Below are 24988 nucleotides of genomic sequence, written 5' to 3'. Positions count from 1 at the left end.
CTGGACCGGAGGGCCGGAACAAAAGCATGGATGGAGTGTTTGTGTGAACTAATATAAATTCAAAGTAAACATCATTACATAAAAGGGTACGGTCTTTTTTTGTTTTTTTGTTTTATTCATTTCAAACGGGCCGGATCCGGCCCGCAGGCCGTAGCTTGCCCACGGCTGCTCTAAAACCTGCAGTTAAACACATCAATTTGCCAAGGCCATGACAAGCCACAATAAAGTATTTTCATTTAAATAAATTTAATTTTAACAAATATGTGCATTCCACCAATAATGAATAACTTTTGGATTAAAGGTAGGACAGATGCACTAGTTGGAAGAGTTGAACTCTCATGAGGAGGTTTGCTGCGGGTCACAGTGTGAATGGAGGCCCAGAGTACCTCTGTCTGCCTGGTGGGAGGCCCAGTGCCTGGCCCCTGCAGCCTCTGACCCTGGGCCTGAGCTGAGGCTTCTGCTGCCACTCAGGAAGTGGAGGCAGGGCCTCAGGCCCTCCGAGTTCTAGGAGAGCTCACTCATTGGCTCCACTGCTTAGCAAAGGCAACAGAAAAGAAATGTCCAGCCGTAACCGGTTTGGCTCAGCGGATAGAGCGCCGGCCTGCAGACTGAAAGGTCCCAGGTTCGATTCCGGTCAAGGGCATGTACCTGGGTTGCGGGCACATCCCCAGTAGGAGATGTGCAGGAGGCAGCTGATCAATGTTTCTCTCTCATCGATGTTTCTAACTCTCTATCCCTCTCCCTTCCTCTATGTAAAAAATCAATAAAATATATTTAAAAAAAAAAGAAAGAAAGAAATGTCCAGATGATTTGCTGCTGTCTCAGGTGACACAGGGCTGAACAGTATCCCAGAGACTAGTAAGTCAGGATGACTAATGTGTGCTTAAGAGGAAAATTCAGCACTCAGGTTATACCCACCATCTTGCTTCTCTCTGATCAGCCTTTTCTTACGGTTACACTCAGAAACAATACTGAAAATAAACTATAATCTCCCACTTTTGGGACCGTGCCCTTATGTCAAAATACCTACTGGAAACCAAGAAAACTGAAGGGTCACTACACTGCTCTAAGAACCACATTATTACTACTTTTTAAATGTATTTTTATTTCAGAGAGGAAGGAAGAGGGAGAGAAACATCAGTGAGAGAGATTTCATTGATCAGCTGCCTCCTGCACACCCCTACTGGGGTTCGAGCCCACAACCTGGGCACATGCCCTGACGAGGAATCGATCCATGACCTCCTGGTTCATAGGAAAGGCCACATTATCAGTGAGCACGACCCACGTGGCATACATGAGCAGGTCACCAGCCAAGGTGGAAAGAGATGAGCTAAATGATGACTCCTCCCAGGATCAAGAACTTCCTTCAGAGAACGCAGTCAGGGTGAGGATTCAGTTTGAGAAGGATTCTGAAAAACATGATGTACCGAGGACACTTGCGAAGGTCAACTTCTCACAGGACACAAAAAGTGACAGTTCACCTTCTGTCTAACAACTTGGCCAGTGCTGACACCAGCCAGGCAGAAGTGATGCCAGGCACACTGGTTTGGCAATGGACAGCTTGGGTTTGGTGAGGGATCTGTTCTTTGGATTGGAATCCAAGTTGAAAATGCCACTAGAAGATTTTTAAAAATATGAAGTGTAGAATACAAACTGACTTAAGAAAAATTTTGTGAAATTACTGTCAGGAAGCCATTAAGATATTAGATTAATCCAGTACTTATATACCTCGTGACTTTTTTACAGTCGATACCTGAGACACCAGTTGGATACTTTACACAGCTGGTGGTCTGTGAAGTCTGAAAGGTTGGCGACAGCTGCTTTAGTTGTTTTTCTCATCAGTGACTCGGAATTCCTAATCCAAATTCAAGTCCCATATTTGTTTTTTCCAACCACGTGGAGGGAGGAACAGGAGAGCACTATTTTGCTTTTGCAAGAAAATATGATGGAGAAATGCATCTGGAGGCCAAATTGTATTGAAAGCAGATGTAAGAGATAAGGGAGTTTCAGATAACCAAATGTAAATCATTCACCAGATTTTAACTTGTGCAGTCCTTGAAGTGAGACATAATGAAAACTTTAAATGTTTAATTCATTTATAATCTTGAATTATGAATTTTATACACACACACACACTAGAGGCCTGGTGCATGAAATTCGTGCACCAAGGGGGGGTTCCCTCAGCCCAGCCTGCACCCAGTCCAATCAGGGAACCCCTCAGGGGATGTCCGACCACCGGTTTAGACCCAATCCCTAGGGATCGAGCCTAAACTGGCAGTCAAAAACCCCTCTCACAATCTGGGACCACTGGCTCCTAACCACTCACTTGCCTAAATTGCCCCTAACCTCTCTGCCTGCCTGCCTGAGCACCCCCAACTGCCCTCCTCTGCCGGCCAATTTGGTTCTGATTGGTCAATTTCTATGTCAGTCAGTGTCAAAAGCTCCACCTCCTAGGCAGACATTGGCTCCTCACAGTTGACCCAGATTTGGTTTTGATTGGTCAGTTTCTATGCCAGTCAGCATCTCTGGGCCTATCAATGGGGCCTGATCAGCAACCTGGTGGAGGCCTGGAGAGAAATGGAGGTACAGCTGTTGGCCAGACTGGGAGAGAGGCAAGTTCTGATCAGCAGCTGCCACAGCAGCTACGGATCAGACCCTGCCTGCCTCTCTCTCTGCAGGCCTTTCTCCAGGCCTGATCTGCAGCCCCCTAAGGCAGTCAGTGCTGGGTTGCCACGAGCCTTAGATGTTTTGACCCTGGCTCTTTATTATATAGATTGGAATTACAAAAATAAGGTTACATTTATAATAAAAGTTCAAATAGCTCATTAAAAGGCTGCAAGTACATCTGAGGATTGTATATAAACTTGGTTTACTCTCTTCCCTAATGCATTGTGTCCTAGTGCCCAGTCAGGTCGTGTTTTCTGTGCCAGGACTGGAGAGGTTGGAAGCCCTGCTCTGTGGTTGATTGGCCTTTCCAGTCCCGTCAATGTTGACTTTATCTGCCCCTTTTCTGGACACTGTCCACTGTGTGAATCTTCCTGCCCTAGGCTCCCATGACATTTGTGTTTATTGGTTCTTGCGTTGAAGCATTTGTTAGTGACTTGTGAATAGGTTTGCTTGGTATCCCAAGCTCTGAGGATAGAGACCGTGTCCTGTTGGACATCTCAGGGCCTGTTTCCCAGGAGTCCATTTCCATCATGCTGGCCCCAGGACCACCCAGTGTTTGTAATTTTCCTCCTATTCAGTTCTGAGTGGCTTCACATGTGCCACTGTGTAGAATTTGCCTTGGACAAAGTTGGGAAAGAGAATGACTACCTTTGTAATAGAAAAGAATAAAGTAAAGGAAAAGAAACAGAGACCTGTCAAGGAGGGGGTAGCTTATCAAGGCTTCGGTGCCATCTTGTGGGCATTTGTTCCATCACAACTGAATTTTGCCTTTGATTTCAGTGAATGGTTTACAGATAAGCTGAGGTTGCTTTTAAAATGAGGATCCTTTGTCCATAATCCCCTTTATAAGTTTTATTAATCTATAACTCATACTGTACAATTTATTTAAAGTGTGCAGCTTGTCATCACCCCAGAAAGCAAGCCCATACCGTGTGGCTTTGCCCCAGTTCATCCATTTTCCTCTGGAGCAGCAGTTCTCAACCTGTGGGTTGTGACCATCGGAAAACACATATAGCATATCAGATATTTATATTACGATCCCTAACAGTAGCAAAATTACAGTTATAAAGTAGCAACAAAAATAATTTTATGGTTGGGGATCACAACATGAGGAGCTGTATTAAAGGGTCGTGGCATTAGGAAGGTTGAGAACCACTGCTCTGTGGAGTCTACATACTTGCCTCGTCCAGGCATTTCCTAGAAAGGGAATCATGTGGTATGTGCTTTTTTGCCTGGCTGCTTTCACTTAGTACGTTTTAAAGGTTCCTCGGGGTGGCAGCATGTACCGGTGTGTCATTTGTGGTGAATGTGATGCTCGGATTTACGGGCATGCCGTCATTTATCCATTCACCAATGCTTAGGAACAACGCTGCTACAGGCATCCGTGTGCCAGTTTTTGAGCTGACCCTTTTCCATTCCCATTTGGTGTGTACCTACCTGTCTAGTGGAATTTGGGGGTTGAATAGTGATTTATGTTTAACTTTTGGGGAACTGCCAGAGTCCTCCCCAACGGGCTGTAACTCCTCCTCCTCCGCCAGCAGTGCGCCAGGGTTCCGATGTGACTGGACCTTTGTGCCGTTCAGCCTTGGAACAGAGCGCGTTGCGTCCAGTAAAGCCTTTTGCAATTTGTTAGAAATTATATAACAGCACGTGCTCAAAGGAAAACACGAGAAGTTTAAGTTACCTGTTACCCCATCTCAAGATTCTGTGTAAAATTTGTGTGTAGGACATACGTACATATAAACTGACGTGTATTTAAACACAGTGGATCTTACTCCACACACTCCCGGCCAATGCCTGTCAGTCCTATGAACTGGCACGTCGTTAACCGCAGCAGGACCGGCACCAGGGAAAGGCATCGCCTTGGTGTGCACTGGGCTCCGCAGACCGTGCAAAGGCTACAGCTGAGGTTGGGGGCTGCTGGCTTAGCTTACTTATCTATTAGCTTCTTTACCCCAAAAGCTTTGATTTTGGTTACAGTAATTTGTTCAATCTCTTTTTAAGCCCTCACTGAAGATGACCAAGACAGCCAGTCACCACTGAAGAACCCTCTGCTGTCCACATCAAGACCCCTGGTCTTTGGGAAAGCAAATGGCATGTACCTTTTCACTGTCAGGAGCCAGATGGCGGCTCTCCTTAGACTTTCCCCGTCCTGAGACTCAGTACTGCACACTGCTTCCCAAGGCCAGGAGCCCGCAGGGCCGCAGTGCCCGAGGGACTGCCCGCAGCCCTCTAGTAGCAAGTAACCCAGCGGCCACGCCCCCTTTGTGGTCCGTTGCTCCCCCCCATTTACCTAGGCTGTTTGTAGATCTTGGTTTAATTTCTCATCTCCCCTTCTGTTTTGCTTTTACTGAAATTATTTAAACTATATGTTGTTTCCTTTGTCTCAGATGATGCCTCCGACTATAAGAAACAGCTAAAGCAGATGATTAAGGATTTAGCCAAAGAAAAAGCTAAATCTGAGACCGAGTTGCCCCAAATGAGCCAGGTATGGATTATATTGTGTGAATTAACTTTTGTCCATCTGTTCAGACGTAAGCCTACTAATTAAGCTGGGGCTCCTTTACCACCAAAGCCATAATCAAAGGGTTTTGTAACTTCTGGGAGCTAGACACTGTGGTAATTAAAATGTCTTCAAAACAGGACACACTGCTTCCTGTCTTTTTTAAAAATATTTTTGACTTCAAAGAGAGGGAGAGATAGAAACATCAATGAGAGGGAATCATTGACCAGCTGCCTCCCACATACCCCTTACTGGGGATCAAGCCCACAACCTGGGCATGTGCCCTTGACCTTTATCGAACCCAGGACCCTTCAGTCCACAGGCTGAGGCTCGATACAGACTCAAACTAGCCAGGGCTGGTTCATGTCTTTGAAAGGTTTTTCTATCACACCCATTTACCCAGGTTGTGATCAAGAGTCAGTTTCTTCCCTGGTGATAACATATGGGGGCACTGTGGACACAGCTTTCTTCCCTAAAAAGCTAGTATACTCCCGTTGCTTCACCGGTATGACAGCGGTTAATCTCCAAAACCTTGGTTTCTGTGCCACATCCCAGCACTTGTGGGTTGAACGGGGTGCACACACTCGATGAATAGCACACTTCTGAGTGGGCTGGTAATTCCTTGGAGGCAAAGGGCAGAGGCTACCTTTTCTCATGTTTTGCTTCCGAGTTCTTTTAAGAATGCACTACACTTCCATCCTGGTCATGCTGCTATGTACTTTTTGTATTCCAGAGAGAATTTATCCAGTTCTGTAAAACGTTGTACAGCATGTTCCACGAAGACCCAGAGGAAAACAACTTGTACCACGCCACTGCCACCGCCGCCACGCTCCTGCTACAGATCGGGGAGGTGGGGCAGCGCAGCAGCAGCAGCTCCAGGAGCTGCTCCCAGGACAGCGGGGAGGGGCCGCGGGCCTCGGCACCTTCTCCTGAGCAGGACTCTGTTTTTATGGACACGGACACTGGGACAGCTCCCCAGAACACCAGGGCATTTCCTGAAGAGGCGGAAGGGGACTGGACAATCTCCCTTGAACACATTTTAGCTTCACTTCTGACTGAACAGTCATTAGTAAACTTTTTTGAAAAGCCACTGGACATTAAATCCAAACTTGAAAATGCCAAGATCAATCAGTACAACCTCAAAACTTTTGAAATGAGCAGCCAATCACTGCCTGAACTTAAGCAAGATAGTGACTTGCTGAGATGAGTTGGCCATAACAAAGCAAGAACCACCCATTTGTGGATTGTCAGCCCCATAAATGCAGATTTCAGTCTCATTCATTCCGAGTATAGTCTTCGTTCTGGGCATCCAGGTAAGCAACCTGACAGCCCCAACTGTGGCCAGAACTGATGCAACCCTCAACATTGTGTTCTTTTTTGAGAGAGACATTGATGTTGCCTTCCATACAAACCCTGGCCTGGGATGGGACCTGCAACCTGTCATGTGCCCTGACTGGGAATCAAACCTGTAGCCTTCCGGTGCGCAGAATGCCGTTCCAACAAACCGAGCCGCAGCAGCCAGGCCAGGCTGTTTGACTCTCAGATTCACTGAAATAGGCACCGCTGCTGTGATGCTTTCATTCAGATAGAACACGGGTCCAATGCTTGATGCTAACCCAGACTAAGAAACGCCCAAGCTCATGTTTCACTTGGATAATGGGAGGTCTAGAGTCAAGTTCACTTTGAAGATCTAAGAGCCACTGTCTGTGCAATTGCATCTGGCTTTTTCTTTGCACAAATTTTGTTTCAATGCTGGTAATTGAAACCATTTTAATATATTTGGTTGTATTCACTTTCCTTACAAAAATGTTGTGTATAAATCATGCTATCAATGTTGGCCTCCAAGATTTTTAATAAGAAATTTTTGTACCGACTCTGGTCCTTGTTTATACCTCGCAGTTATTTGAGTTCTGAGGTCTGGGTTGTGCAGTGAACAGAGGCTGGAGGACTCCCCCCACCCCCCCCACCCCCCAGCACCTGGTGCTCTAAGTCAGCGGTGTACCACTGTGGGGTCTTTAACCCTTACAATTCTGCACACAGTAATGCAGCAGCATCCCTGCAGCACTGTTCTCAGCCGGATTCAGATTTTGGGCTGGATAAGCTTTAGCCCCACGTAAACTGGAACTAAAAATAATCTCATGGGGCCATTACAAGTGAGCTAAGACATTAACTGCAAATGTAAATTACCCCATCAGAATATCAATTACTTTAGAAGACAATTTTATCAATACACATTAACCCTTTGTGGTCCAATGTTGTTTTTGGAATTCAAACAGTCCGGTCCAAATTAATTGACGGGACTGAATGTTGAACTTTTTAATGTTCTTATTGCTCGACGTTGGACCTGCTCCTAGCGCCTGTTCTGTTGAGTCAGCCTCGAGGTTGGACCGGGAGGGTTAAACCTAAGATGCTATGAATTGCATCATTTCAGTTTGTTAAAATGAAAAGTGGCCAATGGCAATTGAGTTCTACATGCCAGTTTCTGGGAAATGTTTATCTTTTAGAATCAATGAAACATGCATGTAAAAGTACTAACCATTGCACCTCCAATGTCCCAACTACCTGTGGGGTCCTAAAGCCAGGCTACACGGCCAAATTACCTAGAAAACCCTGGTTAGGCCTGTCTATATACTCAAACTCCAGGGGCTGGGAAAAGGGATACAGACATGGTATTAAAGAGACCTCTCCAAATGGTTCTGTAGCTGGGAACTACTTTAAGGTTATAAACATTACGTTGCCGTCAAAAACAAAACCAACCTCCAAGGCAGTTGTGTAACTTTATTTGACCATCAGCATTAGTTCTCGTCCGTGTTCACGGCCTGCAGACGGACAGGAGGCGCCGCCTTTCAGCCCATGCCCTTCCCAGCGGCATTAGTTCTCGTCCACGTTCACGGTCTGCAGACCTGCAGAAGGAGGTGTGTCACCTTCCGCCCGCGCCCTCCCCAGCGGCAGCTTGAGGAGCGGCATGAAACTTACTTTTGAAAGTGGTGACAGGCACGTAGGTGACCAATGTGTACAGCTTGTTTGGTGAGTCTTCATCCTCATTACGTTTTCTGGACAAACGTACCCGGATACGATATGGGACATTCCTAATAAGTAACATAAACGTGTTGGTCAGGTCAACGCCCCCTATCATGACACAGGCACCAGGGGTCCTCAGACATCCTGTCCCCACTGCTGTAACAGGCTTCCAAGGCCCCGTCCTTTGTTCCAACCTGATAGGGAGCCGGCAGGACACCTGACCAACGTGGAAACGTGAGCCTAACTTGCCAGGTCCTCTCCCTCTGCCACCAGCACAGAAACTGGTGATGGGCTTGTCTAAAAGGTAAATCTGGAGAAACACCCCCTCTGCAGGCTACACTGAACACGGGACGATGACATGCGCTTTCCCCGCCTCAGGCAGGCAGTCCACTCTCATCGGTCAGAGGATGTGAAGTGTCCGGAAACCTGCAGCTCTTGGCTTCTGACACCACTCCCCACTTACCTCAAAGGAGCCATCATTGGCAGCTCCTTTGTCAGATACATTTCTACTGAACTCGAACTGCTGGCCCACTGCAGGCTGCTCTCAAGGGTTGTCATCCCACTCAACCCCAACATTGAAAAGTCACCCAGACACCACACCCTGCCCTACGCCAGCTCATACCACCGCCCAGCCCCTATCACTTCACTGCCCTTAGCTAGTCCCACCTCCATGCTGGCACCTTCATCTTCCTTCACAGCAAAAACACCTTCCTGCTTTTAAGCAGGGTCTCTTAACCTCGGCACTACTGACATTGGGGCTGGGTGATTCTTTGTTGTGGAGGCTGCTGTGTGTATTCTAGGATGTTTCCAGAACCCTTGGCCTGTGGCAACCCCACCAGTGACCACCAAATGTGTGCTTGGGGAGGGGAGGTAAGATTGCCTCTGGTTGAAAACCAGTGCTCCAGTGGCTTCTAGAGATAAACCCAAACTCTTTGTCACGACCTACAAGACTCCCCATGATCTGCCTCCTGCCTAACTCTCCATCCTCATTCTGTCCTTCAAGTCACTTGTTTGACTTCCACCTTCATCAACCTGTTCCCAGATCACACCACATCTCTTTGGGCAGCACTTCTACCAGCCCCTGCACTGCTGGACCCCCATTTGGGTCTCATTACAAATACCACATCCAAAGGCTTCTCTGCAGACACTAACCCCCTTTGAGATATTGCCTCACTATTTTTTAATAATTCCACTAGAGGCACAGCGCACGAAATTCGTGCATAGGTACGGTCCCTAGGCCTGGCCTGTGATCAGGGCCATCTCCCCCGCCTCCCCGTTTGCCACTGGGAGATTGGAGCTGGCCGGCCAGGAGGAGGGACCAAGAGGTCAGCTGTTCTTGCCCACTCACCAGCCCCGCCCCCACCACCGGCCGCCCTGTGTGGGGTGACCTACGAGGTGGGGGCCTTGGCCTGGCACCACCCGCCACCCACCCTCGGTTCCCTTTCGCTATCCGTCAATGGCGATGGGAGGAAAGGGACTGAGAGGTGGTCAGTGCTCCCCACAGTGACTGGTCAAGTGGTCGTTCAGCTATTAAGGCCAATTTGCATATTGCCCTTGTATCACATAGGACATGCACCAGTGATTACTGAGCTCATACACAGGGTACAGTGCAAGTGGATCAGCTGGTGTAATTTTAACTCTTATAACACGTAACGTCCCACCTTATTCCTTTGGCCCAGACAGCTTTGTTGAGCCTGGTGTCAATGCGCACGTCTGGAGTCCCCATCTCCTTCATGGCAAATTTCCGGATCTCCTTGAGTGCCCGAGGGGCACGCTTCTTGAAACCCCTTAGATTCAGACATAAGTAAAAAATGAATTAAAGGAGCACAAAATTAAATTGAATGTCCTATTTTAATAAAAAACGTAAACCAAACTTTAACAAGGCAGAACAATCCTTTTTTCCACCAGCGCTAATGCCCAGCAACTGGTACAACAGGAGCCGCACCCCCACTTCCAGTGACGGAGGATAAGGCTCTGCACATGACCCTGAAGGAATGCTAGCACATACCATGGCCCACCCTTTCCTGATAAGCAAAAGCGCCCCCAAACTCTATCCTGTCAAGAGGAGAGAATCTAAGAATGCCATTAGAACATGCCTGAGCACAAAGCATACGCTGTACCCACAGGAATATGCTAAGTAGATCTGTCACACCTTCAGACACAGCATGTTTCTGGAGCCCACTCAGTACGAATTTAAGTTCCCTACCCTGGTCTGTGCTGAGAGCAGAGGTTATAAACATTACGCACGGAGCCCCTACCAAACACCTGAGGTCGAGTCAACACTACGGAGCTCTTGGGAGGTGCCAGGCACCGTCATTAACTCCTGATGGTCCCAGCTCTGAGCTTGCACCTTCTGTGTGCTGTTTAGATAAGGACACAGACATCCACTGAAATTTAATGCTTTGACTTAAAAACGTGAAAAAGCAACACTTTACTACAGGCGGAAACGGTCAAACATTTGTAGGCCAATCCAAGGGGGTGCGGAGAGAACAGTCTAAAGAGGTGCTGATGTTTCTGTCTCTCCCCCTTCCTCTCTGGAATAAAAATTTTAGCTCTAACCGGTTTGGCTCAGTGGATAGAGCGCCGGCCTGCAGACTGAGGGGTCCCAGGTTCGAGTCTGGTCAGGGCATGTACCTTGGCTGCGGGCACATCCCCCGTGGGGGGTGAGCAGGAGGCAGCTGACCGATGGTTCTCTCTCATCGATGTTTCTAACTCTCTATCCCTCTCCCTTCCTCTCTGTGAAAAATCAATAAAATATATTTAAAAAAATTTCTTTTAAAGAAAGGGTGTTCGCTGCGTGACGGTCAGAAGGGGCCCACAATGGTTCACCTCTGTAACCCAACGCGCCTCATGGTGCTCTTTCCTGTCAGGAGGCAGACGCATCGGATGCAGCAGGAGCAGCAAAGGGAGCCTGTCACAGGGACTTCATTCTGCTCTAAACCTTCAATAACGGCCGCGGCCCACACAAAACCCGGCTCCCCACGCCCCCACAGCCACCTGACCACATCTCCCTGCTCCCCACTCCTCTCACCAGCTCCTGGTTATTTCTACAAGGGCACACCATTCACTCACATGCTTCACCACCAGGAAGCAAAAGGTGCCAGAGGCCACAACAGGGTGAGGCGACCCCTGGGGCGCATCAGCTGGTGTCGAGTGACAAACACGGACGAGGGGGGACGAGGGAGAGAGCACTGGGCCGGCCGCTGAGACGGGCCACGGCCGAAGGTGCCCAGGCCGCCGGGCAGGGGTGCGCGAGGAAAGCGTGTACGGGGCGGGGCCGACACAAGCCAGCTTCCCTCACCCAGGAACCCAAGCGGCCAGTCCACGTGGAGCCACCGCAAGTCCTCTGGGCTCCACGCGGGGCGGCTGGGGAGCCCGTGGAGGGTGAGGCCGCACCGGGGTCCGGGGAAGGGAACCAGGAGAGGGAGCTGCCACCTAACCACGAGGGACGGAGAACGCCGCAGGGACCCGTGCGACGGGCCGAGGAAGGGCAGAGCCAAGAGGACAAGCTCCTTGGCCAGGGGTGGCCGGACCCCCGAGCCTGAGAGGTAGACACGGCCTGCAGACGGAGGGGCGCGGGCCTGCGCTTAGGGCGTTTGTAACGAAGCACGAAGCGCCTGAGCTCGCTCACCGGCAACGGCCACCTCCGCTTTCCAAGCCCCAGGACCGGGGCGGCCGCAGAGCACCTCTTCTCACTCGCGTATTTTAGCGTTCAGTCTAAGTACGCGGTCTAACTGCCTGCAAGTGAGCTGGGAGGGCAGGGCCTTTGGGTTCCCTGCCGAACCCGCAAGGGCCGCTGGCAGTGCCCATCACAAGGCCTGGCGAGAATAAAGCTCGAAATGCGGGAAGCGGTGGTGGCCGGCCGCGGCTCCTCGGAAGCAACATCAACGCGCAAAGGCCCCGATGCCTGCTCCGGAAGCCGCCGGACCCCAGACAGGCCGAGGCGCCCGGGCCGGGGTGCAGCGCCGACAGCCACCGGTGCCCACGAGCTGCACCCAGCGAGGCCGCCCATTCCAGTACCTGGCGCCCCAGACGCAGGTCCCCCTCCCCTTCGCCTCGGGTCCCAGCCCGGCCAGCGCCCACGTTCCGGAGGGCACGCCCCGCGGGTCCACTCCCGACCCGGGAGGCACTGAAAGGCCCGCTTTCTCTCGCGGCGCACCGCTCGCCTGCCCACGCCCGGGGGAGCCCACGCCCCGCTCCGAGGGGGGCGAGCCCCTCTGCTCCGGCCGCTCTCCCGGAGCCTCCCTCAACCTCGCTGTCCGCCGGCCCCTCCAGCGGGACTCGAACCCTCCGCACCGCATGCGGCCCATGGAGCACAGGCCGGGCGCCTGAAGAAGCTGCCCGGCCCCGCCGGCCTTCCGGCCTCGCGCGGTACTCACACGCCGTGGATGCGCTTGTGGATGTTGATGGTGTACTCCCTGGTCACCACCTCGTTGATGGCGGAGCGGCCCTTCTTCTTCTCGCCACCCTTCTTGGCGGGAGCCATCTAAAGCGAAGCGACACGGAGGCTGAGCAGCGGGGCGCGCACGGCCACGTCCTCCCGCTCGCCCCGCGCGCCGCCGCCCCGAGCCCCTCGCCGGCTCTAGGCCACCCTCTCCCAGGCTGGGAGCCCTCAGCGCCGGGCAGGCTGCCGTCCCGGGACCCCGATGCCCCGGCCCCGCTCAAGAGAGCCCGCCGGCCCGGGAAGCGCCGCTGCGGGCGAGGATGGAGCCCGATGGCTGAAGCCACCGCGCCATGTACTCACCGCGCCCGGCAAGTTGGAAAGAAAGAGCGCGGGGTATTGTGGGAGAGGGAACGCAGGGTCGCAAGTACAACTTCCGGGTCGCCTGGAGCGGGGCGGAGCCAGAGGCGGGGCAGTGACGTCTGTGTGCGCCGGCAAAGCGAGCCGGCCTGGGCTGCTTCCTGTCGGGGCCGGGCTGGCGCATCCGGTCGGCGGCGCCGCGGGTGGCGCGTTCCAGAGTTGTCGGTAGCGGAGCCGGGCTTGGCGAGGAGGCAAGGAAGGGCTGCCGCCTCTGCCTGGGCCCCGGGGGCGGGCAGGGCTCGGGACGCGCGCTCCTGTGCGCCCGCCCCTCCTGGCCGCGTGGGGACTGCGGGCGGGGGCGGGGGCTGCGGCCCGCCCAGGGTCCGCGGGGGCGGAGCGGGGCCAGCGGACGCTCGCGGGGGCGGGCTGGGGAGTGGGCAGTTATGTGGTCGCAGTGGACGGGCGTGAGCAGAGCCAGGACGATGGGCAGGTCAAGGTGCCTGGCGCCAGGCAGTCCATTGTAGGGACCTCCCTCCTCCCCCCGTGACCCCTGACCTTTCCTCCCCTGTGATTTTCCAAATAAATGTTTTCCTACAGTTGGAGTCTTAGCTCTGAATTCTCTCCTAGCCAGAACCCAAGTACCGAGGTTGCTGAGCCCAGGTTCGGTCTGACCCTGCCTGTCAGACACCTGGAACTGTCCCACCACCTAGAACACTATTGTCCTGGACTGTGGGGCCAAGGAGCGTTGTGTCCAGCCGGATGCTTGAATGTGAACAAAAAGGGGGGACCTGGCAGACCACCCAGCTCGGGGCCCCTGCAGGAAGGCTGGACACGCAGTCCTGGGCAGGCATTGCTTCCTCAGCGGAGGGCAGCTGCCTTGACGGAGCCCTGGCCCTGGTTCTCTGGCATCGAGGGTGACATACTGCTAAAATGTCAGACCTTTCCAGACCCTCCCAGGCAGGCCGCTGCGGCAGACCACGCCAGCACAAAGCCCGCATTGCTGCCCGCACCATCTCTTCACCACATCAAATGTTAGCTACGCTGTGCCAGCCCCAGGGAAGGAGTGTGAGAGATGGCGGTGGCTCTGAGGCGGCACCCAGGTCATCCAGGGGCCCAGGAGCGACGGAGCGCTGTCCCCAGCGGGAGTCACAGCCAGCTGGCCCAGGAGCCACGGAGCGCCGTCCCCAGCGGGAGTCACAGCCAGCTGGGTCAGGAGCCACAGAGCGCCGTCCCCAGCGGGAGTCACAGCCAGCTGGCCCAGGAGCCACGGAGCGCCGTCCCCAGCGGGATTCACAGCCAGCTGGCCCAGGAGCCACGGAGCGCCGTCCCCAGCGGGAGTCACAGCCAGCTGGCTCAGGAGCCACAGAGCGCCGTCCCCAGCGGGAGTCACAGCCAGCTAGCCCAGGAGCCACGGAGCGCCGTCCCCAGCGGGATTCACAGCCAGCTGGCCCAGGAGCCACGGAGCGCCGTCCCCAGCGGGATTCACAGCCAGCTGGCCCAGGAGCCACGGAGCGCCGTCCCCAGCGGGAGTCACAGCCAGCTGGCCCAGGAGCCACGGAGCGCCGTCCCCAGCGGGAGTCACAGCCAGCTGGCCCAGGAGCCACGGAGCACCGTACCCAGCGGGATTCACAGCCAGCTGGCCCAGGAGCCACAGAGCGCTGTCCCCAGCGGGAGTCACAGCCAGCTGGCCCATGAGCCACGGAGCGCTGTCCCCAGCGGGATTCACAGCCAGCTGGCCCTGGAGCCACGGAGCGCTGTCCCCAGCGGGATTCACAGCCAGCTGGCCCAGGAGCCACGGAGCGCTGTCCCCAGCGGGAGTCACAGCCAGCTGGCTCAGGAGCCACGGAGCGCTGTCCCCAGCGGGAGTCACAGCCAGCTGGCCCAGGAGCCACGGAGCACCGTACCCAGCGGGATTCACAGCCAGCTGGCCCAGGAGCCACAGAGCGCTGTCCCCAGCGGGAGTCACAGCCAGCTGGCCCATGAGCCACGGAGCGCTGTCCCCAGCGGGATTCACAGCCAGCTGGCCCTGGAGCCACGGAGCGCTGTCCCCAGCGGGAGTCACAGCCAGCTGGCCCAGGAGCCACAGAGCGCTGTCCCCAGCGGGATTCACAGCCAGCTGGCCCAGGAGCCCGCCCCTTAGCGCTTAAGACAGGGAGGGTGGAAGCTAAAGTTTTTGAATCCTCACATGTCTGAAGGTACTTATTCAACTCCAATTTATTACTGTTTTGACTTGTATGGAATTCTAGGTTTAATGCATGTTGAAGGCGGTCTCCATTGCCTCCCTCACCCTGCCTCCGCCTCTCCTCAGGCTGAGGCAACTCTCACACCATAGTGACCTTTGGGATCCCTATGCTCCTGCTCCCCATGCCCCACCTGCAGATACCCTACCCTTTCCAACAGGCTCCCAGCACCCAGGGGGAACTCAGCACCTACAGGTGCCTCCTGGCATCATCCATAGGGGCAAGAAAGTATCACCTTAATCAGAAATCGGTGGAGTTTCCAGGTAACTGGATAGAGGCTACTTGTTGAAGCAAATAGACTGCTCCTATGAAAATCTATAAAATGGGGGTTTGCAGCAGAAGAGGTGGCCTGGCAGGCAGGGGAGCCTAGGCTCTGGGGGCTGGGGGAGTCTGGCAGGCAGCGTTGGCATCATGGGGAGAGCAGTGCCTAGGAGTGGGCACTCCCAGAGAGAGGAGTCCACTGCATGCCAGCCCGGCCCCTCTGAGCCGCCGCCAACATGGAAGACGTGTGGATCCTGTCGGCAGGAGAACCTGGAGTTGGGAAGCCATCTGGTCAGTGAAGAACTCCCAGAGGAGGTTCCTCCCTGGGCAGAAGAAATCACTATTCCAGCTGATGTTGCCCCTGGGAGAGCACCAACACACCGAGATTATTCAGAAGCAGAACAGAATGACGAGCAACTTCAAGAAATACCACAGGCTGATGTCATCTGCATAGTTTATGCTGTTAACAAGCGTTCTGTTGATGAGGTAACAAGTCGGTGGATTCCTCTCATAAATGAAAGAACAAAAACAGCAGCTTGCCTTTGACATTGGTTGGGAACAAATCTGATCTCGTGGGATATAGTAGTGTGGACACCATATCACATCTGGCCCCCAAGTAGCCTAAGTACTTAGGCTGTTCACTATTGACTGAACAAGAGTCTCAAGCTTCAGCCATTACAGTAACGAGATAAAAAGATAGACCTTCAGAAAAAGACTCAAAGAAATGTGTTCAGAGATAATATAATTGGGTGAAAAAACTGGGGAAAGTGGAGTTCTTCAGACTCTTCTTGGAAGAAACTTAATGAGGCAGAAGGAAATTCGTGATGATCATAAATCCTACTATGTGAATAATCCCTGTTTATGTATGTGGATGAGAAGTACTTGTTGCATGATATCTCCGAATAGGAATCTTTCACTGGGGCTGAGAGCACTGTGACATTGCATGCCTGGTATATGATGTCAGTAATCCCAAGTCCTTTGAATACCATGCCAGGATTTTTTAAAATATGTTTTTATTGATTTCAGAGAGGAAGGGAGATAGAAATATCAACGATGAGAGAGAATCATTGATCGGCTGCCTCTGTACGCTCCACACTGGGGATCAAGCCTGCAACCGGGGCATGTGCCCTTGCCCGGAATCGAACCTGGGACCCTTCAGTCCACAGGCCGATGCTCTATCCACTGAGCAAAACCAGCTAGGGCTGTGCCAGAATTTTTAAGCAACACTTTATGGACAGCAGAATCCTTTGCTTAATCATAGCTGCAAAGTCAGACCTGCATGAAGTTAAACAAGAATAGAGTATTTCACCTGCTGATTTCTGCAGGAAACAAAAGCCTCCACCACAAGCCTTCACTTGCAGTACTGCTGAGGCACCCAGTGAAGATGTCCTTGTTAAGTTGACAACAATGGCCATGTACCTGCACATGACACAAGCTGACCTCAAGAGCTCCACGTTTTGGCTTCGAGCAAGTTTTGGTGCTACTGTTTTTGCCGTTTTGGGCTTTGCTATGTACAAAGCATTATTGAAACAGCAATGATTAAAAAAAAATGCTGGTCCCTACCAAAACATACTTTTACGTACATTCTGAATGCTTTAAACTCTGCTAGAAATATTGACATAATTGCAGAGTTACTTTAGTAATTATTTGTAATTCGTGCATAAGAGTATTTTAACGACAGTTGTAACTGCAGTATGGGCTAGCTAGCATATGGAAAGAAACAGCTTAACAGCCAGACTAAAGTGGCTAAATTCCAGAGGCCAAAAGGCAATGTTTTGTAAATAATGTACATATTCAGGCAAGATATAGTCTCCCAAACTTAGTTCTAGAAATGATGTTTCTACATAGTATTGTTGATGCTCAGTAGGCTCATTCTCCTAGGCGTAAGTCAGCTCATGGATCACTTATTTATTTCACATTTACCGGAATGGTCTTTGGGTCCTTGAAGTACACAGGCACAATTTGCCACTTTCTCTCCTTGTTAAAAACAAACAAGCTGCCCTGACGAGTTTGGCTCAGTGGATAGAGCATCGGCCTGGGGACTCAAGGGTCCCGGTTTCGATTCTGGTCAAGGGCATGTACCTTGGTTGTGGGCACATCCCTAGTGCGGAGTGTGCAGGAGGCAGCTGATTGATGTTTCTCTCTCATCAATGTTTCTAACTCTCTATCCCTCTCCCCTCCTCCCTGTAAAAAATCAATAAAACATATTTTAAAAAAACAAACAAGCCAGTGTCAGCTTACCAGCACAGCCTTGGTTGAGTCAAATGGGTGGGCCTGCCTGGAAGCCACCCACTGTCTAGACCAGTGGTCGGCAAACTACGGCTCGCGAGCCACATGCAGCTCTTTGGCCCCTTGAGTGTGGCTCTTCCACAAAATACCACGTGCGGGTGCGCATGTACAGTGCGATTGAAACTTCATGGCCCATGCACAGAAGTCGGTTTTCAGCCTGGGCGAGTCTATTTTGAAGAAGTAGTGTTAGAAGAAGTGGGGCGTGTCGGTTGGTTGGGCGGTCAGTCGGTCGGGCGTTGCGGAGACACGGTTCAGGCAGGCCACGGGATACGCAGTGCAGGGGAGGCGCGAGCGATTCATGCACGAGTTGAGTGAGCCAGTCTGTCAGCAGTCTCATTGTGCAGTGGTTAGTGCTAGTCGCGTCCGCAAATCGCGCGCGGGTGACAAAAGACAGACAAAATAAGTATACAAGACGAGTGTGGATGGGAGAGTTGGAAGGGGTCGACCTCAGAAACCGTACCTCAATCAGATTGAGGACTTTCTTAGCAAAGGCCAGCTTAGGAGTATCCTAGTTAAGTTAATAACAATGTACCTGCCTATATAGTTTAAGTTTAAAAAATTTGGCTCTCAAAAGAAATTTCAATCGTTGTACTGTTGATATTTGGCTCTGTTGACTAATGAGTTTGCCGACCACTGGCCTAGACAATTGTATAGCTGAGTGGAGGCTCTCCTTAAGGAAGGAGGAGCTAAAGGCAATTAGAGGTGTTACCTACAGGGTCCTGTTGCTTCCTTTGCCAGGATGTTGAATTTTATAGCCCTTTCAATCAAATGAGAAAAAAGGTTTGTCTATTATCAATGGTTTCAGTTCAAATAAACAGTCACCACTACAACAATTGAATTTCCTCCCAAAGTGTAAGTCATTCTACAAGGGCTGTGTCTGCCCTAGTGACTCAGCAGCTGCCTGTGGCACGAGTGTTCTATGTCTGGCTGCGATAATCTGGAAGCAGCACTTTTTAAAATGGTGAAATGAATCTCATGAATATAAACTTTCATGATAAACCTATTTCCCATCGTCGACTGTGGAGAAGCAGGGGACTTGGTTAGGGTGTCTGGAAGGAGGGTTAGCCGAAAGGCCAGGGCCGCTGAGGGGCCGTGCTGAAGCAGCCCGCACAAGTCTGAGCTGCTGGGTGTTTTGCTAGAATCTCTATGTTTAGTCTTTAAGCATATACTCAAGGATACCTACCCTGCTGATTGTATCTAGAGGTTAATTTTAGTTCAAGCTGTTGTTACAATAAATGCCAAAGGAGGCAGGCGAGCAGGGCTACTTGGTGGCGATAGCCAAGTAGTGCCTTAGCCTCTTCCACAGAACGTGTGTCAGAGTCATCACTCACCCGTCGCTCAGGGTCTGCCCAGGGTCTGCCTGTCAGTCCCGGCAAAGTGGTGCCCCATGGGAGGAGGAGCCAGGAATGCAACGAAACGCAACGGAACACTCCAAAACTAAGTAAGAAAATGAAGGTAACTGCAGGAAGTCATTGGAGCCGGCTTGGGATTTCCAAGTTCCAGGGAATTGTTTCTCAGCTAAGGAATTCACTACGTCTGTTATGCTTCTTAAGAATGTCAGTATGTTTTCCATTGGAAAAATAATCCTGTTTCTGAAAGTCAGGAAAAAAAGGTTTTTCCTGTATTTGCCTAGGAAGCAAAGGTTTGATATATATGATTAAAATAATTATGTTATATTAATCTGAAAGTTAATTACTTTAAATGAATAAATTACTTAATACCATTTAATAACAATAATTAATAATAATAATAATAATATATCTTTGACCACCTTCCTAGGGTTTGAATTTTAAGATATGCTTTCTCTCCTTATGAAGTAAAATTTTATACTTAAGGTATATGGGGAGCTCTGATAAGTAAGAAAATAATAATTATATTCTATTTACATATGATATTAAATAGATTCTGATATGCTTTCATTTATAACTGTTAAGTTATAATATTGTGGAATATTGTGCTTTACAAAAAGCACAATATGTCATATTACTCTATAAAGTATCTAGATTTATATAAATACTGGCAAGAAAAATCAGATGAAAAAGAGTTTAATTATAGGACTAAATAAACTAAAAATAATTAGTTTTGGTAATTATTGTTCTCATGGCAATGTGTTTGCACGGATCCAATAAGAATCTGATTTCTTCATAACAGGACATAAGTCAGTTTCCAATTGTAGTTTTATTAACCAAAACTTTGCTGGATTCTCATGTCTGAAAGAGACAGGCCAGGACTCTGGATGTCACCAGGATGCTCTAAGGAATGAAGACTGACTGAAGCCGAAAAGCCCCTTGGATAAATAGCCTGGTACCTTGCTTGGTCATGTGGTTCATGGCAGTCTTTCCAGGTAAGGAACAAAGGTTGCTTTCCAGAGAGATGGCATGAAAGAAACATCAAGACACCTGTAGAGACCTCAACTTGAGGAATACACTCCAACTCTATAGGTATTGCAGGTGAAGCCTGATGGCAACTGTGTGGCATAGCTTCTTTGCCCTGGGGGTAAGCTTTATCATGAGATTCCAGCAAGGTGTATATATATCTATATATATATATATATATATATATATATATATATATCTACACTAATAAAAGAGAAACATGGTAATTGGCGTACGACTGCTACCCTTCCCATTGGCTAATCAGGGTGATATGCAAATTAACTGGCAGCCAAGATGGCAGCCGGCAGCCAGGCAGCTAATGCGAACAGGGAGGCTTGCTTGCTTCAGTGACGGAGAACTCCATGTTCCCCGCCTGACTTGCCGGCATCTCAGCTGCAACTCTAAGCAACTATGTTGCGAATATAGAAGCTAAAACCCCCCAGAAACCTGCTTTACTCAGCGGGGCTTCAGCCAGCTGGACCACAACATTGTATCAAATACAGACGGTAAACAAAGGCCAGAAACCTGTTTTCAACAGCTGAGGCCTCAGAGCTAAAGCTGGCCCAGAATAAAAAGAGAAAAAAAGGAGCGATTGGGAGCTTCAGTCCCAGCCTGAAAACAGCCCTCAGCCCCTCAGCCCCTCAGCCAGACTGGCCAGGCACCCCACTGGGGACCCCCACCCTGAAGGGTGTGTGACCAGCTGCAAACAGCCATCATCCCCTCATCCAGGCTGGCCAGGCACCCCAGTGGGGACCCCCACCCTGATCCAGGACACCCTTCAGGGCAAACCAGCCAGCCCTACCCATGCACCAGGCCTCTAATCTATATAGTAAAAGGGTAATATACCTCCCAGCACCGGGATCAGTGGAGCCGCGAGGCCTCCCGGCATCGGGATCAGCGTGACAGGGGGCAGCGCCCAAACCCCCTGATCGCCCTGCAGCTCTGTGTGTGACAGGGGGCGGGGCCACAACCCCCCGCCCCCCACGGGCCCTGCTCTGTGTGTAACGGGGTAGAGCCATAACCTCCCCATTGGCCCTGCCCTGAGTGTGACAGTGGCGGTGCCCCAACCACCTGATCGGCCCTGCTCTGTGGGTGATAGAGGGCGGCACCCCAACCCCCTGATACGCCCTGCCCTGAGTGTGACAGGGGGCGGTGCCCCAACTCCCCTATTGGCCCTACTCTGTGAGTGACGGGGGAGCTCCTCAACCCCCTGATCGGCCCTGCTCTATGCATGACGGGGGAGCTCCCCAAACCCCTGATTGACCCTGCTCTGTGCATGACAGGGTATGGAGCCCCAACCCCCCTGATGGGCCCTGCTCTGTGCATGACAGGGGGTGGCGCTGCAACCTCCCCATCGACCCTGCCTTGAGTGTGACAGGGGGCGAGGCCCCAACCCCCCAATCGGCCCTACCCTGAGCGTGACTGAGGGTGGCATCGCAACCTCCCAATCTGCCCTGCTCTGTGCATGACAGGGGAAGGCGCCCCAACTCCCCAATCGACCCTGCTCTGAGCCCGACCAGGGGCTGCACCTAGGGATTGGGCCTGCCCTCTGCCACCCGGGAGCAGGCCTAAGCCAGCAGGTCGTTATCTCCCGAGGGGTCCCAGACTGCGAGAGGGCACAGGCCGGTCTGAGGGACCCCCCCACCCCCCCAAGTGCACAAATTTTTGTGCACCGGGCCTCTAGTATATATATATGTTTTTTAACGTATAGCGGTCAGTGTATGTAAAGTGCCAGTACAACCTCCGAAAATAGTGCTCTCCCACGTCCAGTCCCGGGGCGCCCGGGGCTAGCCCTTGCCCGTGAGGCCCAGCGGCTGCAGGAAGGGCGGCAGCGGCAGCTCATCCAGGGCCTCGGGGAGGCGGCAGGGCGAGATGGCGGTGACCCGCACCTGCATGGCGCGCACGAAGAGCGAGGGCGGCGCCAGCGCGCCAGCCTCTGGAACTTCTCTTCGCCCAGCAGCCGCTGCCAGCGCGGCCGGTCGCCCAGCAGCTCACGGCGGGCCAGGCGGGCGGCCGCGGGCGTGTACAGCACCAGCAGGTCCAGCAGCAGCAGGCGGCGCTGGCGCGCCTCCCCGGGCGCAGCGGGCGCCTCTCTGGGCACAGCGGGCGCCCCGGTGGCAGGAGTGGCCCCGGAGTCGTGGCCCAGGTGGCGCAGCAGCAGCTCGAGTGGCGTGAGGCCCCCGCCATCGCGCAGGCCGGACGAGGCCCCGTGGCCGAGCAGCAGGAAGAGGCACTCGGGTGGCGCCAGTTCGCAGGCCACGTGCAGCGCCGTGCCACCGCCCTCCACGCGGCCGCAGCCCCGGCGGTCCAGCCGGCGAGAAGTCCCGCTCGGGGCGCAGGACGCGGCGCAGGGCGCCCACGCGGTTGCAGCGCACGGCCAGCGCCACGTGCGGCCCGGCGCGGCGCAGCAGCGGAAGCCGGGGAAGTGGCCGGCAGGTAGCGCGCGGGCCTGGGGGTCGTGCACCAGCGCGCAGAGCAGCGCCTCGGACGGCGAGTAGGCGGCGGCGAGCCCGCGCTCGTCCCCGTGGAAGGCCTCGCTGGCGCGCACGTCCTCCGGCAGCCACACGGGCAGCAGGTCGCGCACTGCCTGGTAGAAGGCGAAGGAGGACTTGCGGCGCTGCGCTGGCGCCCTCCGCTCCCCGGGCCGCTGTGCGTCCCAGGGCATGCTGGCAGGGGCCACGCCGGCCTCCGGGCATGGGCTCCGCGGCCAACCACCTGGTTCCTGCACGGGATCCTCTGGCAGACGTGGGTCTGTCACTGTGCCTCGCAGAACCTCGGCTCCTTCATCGTGGGGGGCGGTGGCCGCGGGCCTGGCTCCCCCCGTGGCGGCAGGAGCGCGTGGTCCCTGCACGGGGAGTTCGGAGGCGAAGGTCCCAGGAAGGACGGACAGACGGGGAGTGGCCGCCGCCCGCGCAGCCGCTCTCTGGGCCGTGGTCCGTCCCAACGCTGGGCGGCGGGCGGGCGGCGGGGGTCGCAGTGCGGCCCTGGCGGGCAGCAAGGCATATATTTTTTAATAGTCTATGTAAGCAACTCTTATCCTTGTTGTGTTCATACAAATAATCAGGCCAAATTATAACTAGATTTAATATAGTAAGTAAATTAGTCTTTACTAAAAATTTTAGGGAGAACAATTGTTTCAACAGGAGATTATTAGAAACTTCTAACTTTTGCCTAATAATACTAAATTTTATAATACAGTTTCTCTTCACCCGATTACAAGCCCTACTTATACCTAGGCAATGCCACCTCTACGCACCATTGCCACCTTCTATGCCCAGTCCTCATCATCCCTCTGACAGAGAGCAAGGATCTCTTGGCTCTGAGAGAAACCTCTGACCTGCCTCAGTAGGAAGTAATTACAGAAGAAACCCAGCGTCCTCTTTTCCTAAAAAAATTCGGAGCCAAGATCCTAGAGGGGGATGTAGTAAGCAGTTAGATAGACATGAGCAGAGCAAGGACGATAGGCCAACTAGAGGAGAGATAGACTCTGAGACATACTTCTTACCATTCCACCTGGTCTGAAGCTGGGAATAGAGGAACCTGTGTAGAACTAACCTTTAATCAAAACTAATTAGAAGGAATTTAGAGTTTTCATGTAATAGAAGGTATAGAAATAAAGGGGAAAAAAGCAAAGTAGATAAACTAAAAGGGTATGTGTAAGTTACAAAAGGATATGTATAAGCTACAGAAGGTATATATAAATTGCAGAAGGTATGTGTAAGTTGTAAAAGGAATGTATAAGTTACAAAGGGTCTGTACAAGTAAAAAAGAACTAAAGTTGAGGAAGTAAAAATTGTAAGAAGGGATATAAAGAAAGGAATATAACAGGAAGAACGGAAAATTAGAGTAGAAATAATTTGTGAAAGTTATGAGTGTTTATTATGAAAGTTATAAGAATGTTTATAGGGGGAGAAACCAAGATGGCGGCATAGGTAAACACCGGAGATTGCTGCCTCGCACAACCACTTCAAAAATACAACTAAAAGACGGAACGGACATCACCCAGAACCACAGGAAGGCTGGCTGAGTGGAAATTCTACAACTAGAGGGAAAGAGAAAAGCATACTGAGACTCAGAGGAGGTGCAGTGCGGAAGTAAAATACTAAGGTGCGGAGGTGTGTGTGGAGCGGGCTGGTGGCTGAGGGCGTGGTTGTCTGTTTCAATCAGGAGGGAGTCTCAGGCTCTGAGCTCCAGTTCCGGGCGAGTCTGTGGGGACCCAGACTCATACGGGAGAAGCGGGACTGTATGGCATTGGTCGGAACTCGAGGGCAACTTTCTCTCTCAGGTACTTGCAGCAATTGCTGGGACACTGAGAAGCAGGGCCTCTGAAGGCAGGACTGAGAGCAGCCATAACTGCTCGATCTGCCCACCCTGTTGATCCCCTGGGACCCGCCCCGCCCAAGCCTTGCATGGAGGCATTTGCTGGATAGCCTCAGGCAGAGGCTAGATTAGCACCTCCCTAGAGATCCAGGACAGAAGTTCTCCCACTACAGACACAGCTGATTCTCACAGCCAATTGGCTTGGAGGTCAAATACTCCCCAGTGTTACCTACAACAATCAAGGCTTAACTACAACAAGACTGCGCACAAAGACCACAAGGGGGTGCACCAAGAAAGCATAAAAAATGCGGAGACAAAGAAACAGGGCACAAATGACAGAAATGAAGGAGAGCAAACTGCTGGATACAGAGTTCAAAACCACACTTTTAAGGGCTTTCAAGAACTGTCTAGAAGCCGCCGATAAATTTAGTAAGACCCTCGAAAAGACTGGTGAGACCGCCGATAAATGTAGTGAGATCCTCAAGAAATCTAGTGAGACCCTTGATGTTGTGATAAAGGACCAACTAGAAATTAAGCATACACTGACTGAAATAAAGAATACTATACAGAT

The 24988-nt window shown here is 52.1% G+C and overlaps 2 protein-coding genes and 1 pseudogene across 3 annotated transcripts in view; 1 reads left to right on the top strand and 2 right to left on the bottom strand.

Moving 5' to 3' along the window:
* The window catches only part of TBC1D8 (TBC1 domain family member 8), a 108021-nt gene extending 100973 nt beyond the window's left edge, over window positions 1–7048 (top strand). Inside the window, exons 18-20 of the mRNA XM_081101626.1 lie at window positions 4672–4761; window positions 5058–5155; window positions 5904–7048. Coding sequence (XP_080957752.1) covers window positions 4672–4761; window positions 5058–5155; window positions 5904–6377 — 662 coding nt within the window. The 3' untranslated portion in view covers window positions 6378–7048. The remainder of the gene's footprint in view (window positions 1–4671; window positions 4762–5057; window positions 5156–5903) is intronic.
* An 882-nt stretch (window positions 7049–7930) lies between these two features.
* Window positions 7931–12980, bottom strand: RPL31 (ribosomal protein L31). Its single transcript, XM_081101316.1, has 5 exons — window positions 12936–12980; window positions 12571–12677; window positions 9853–9978; window positions 8147–8259; window positions 7931–8073 (listed from the first exon to the last, which is right to left on the bottom strand). The coding sequence occupies exons 2-5, from the start codon at window positions 12675–12677 to the stop codon at window positions 8042–8044; spliced, it is 378 nt and encodes a 125-aa protein (XP_080957442.1). The 5' UTR covers window positions 12936–12980; the 3' UTR covers window positions 7931–8041.
* Window positions 12981–21884: 8904 nt separating this feature from the next.
* Window positions 21885–22762, bottom strand: LOC308526365 (ankyrin repeat domain-containing protein 9-like; annotated as a pseudogene). Its single transcript has one exon. The product of its transcript is annotated as an ankyrin repeat domain-containing protein 9-like (transcript).
* Between the last annotated feature and the right edge of the window lie 2226 nt (window positions 22763–24988).

This window comes from Myotis nattereri (assembly GCF_964212035.1).
Source record: "Myotis nattereri genome assembly, chromosome: 10".
Lineage (NCBI taxonomy): Eukaryota > Metazoa > Chordata > Mammalia > Chiroptera > Vespertilionidae > Myotis > Myotis nattereri.
Note: the sequence above shows the minus strand (reverse complement) of the source record. Positions and strands in the feature narration are given on the sequence as shown.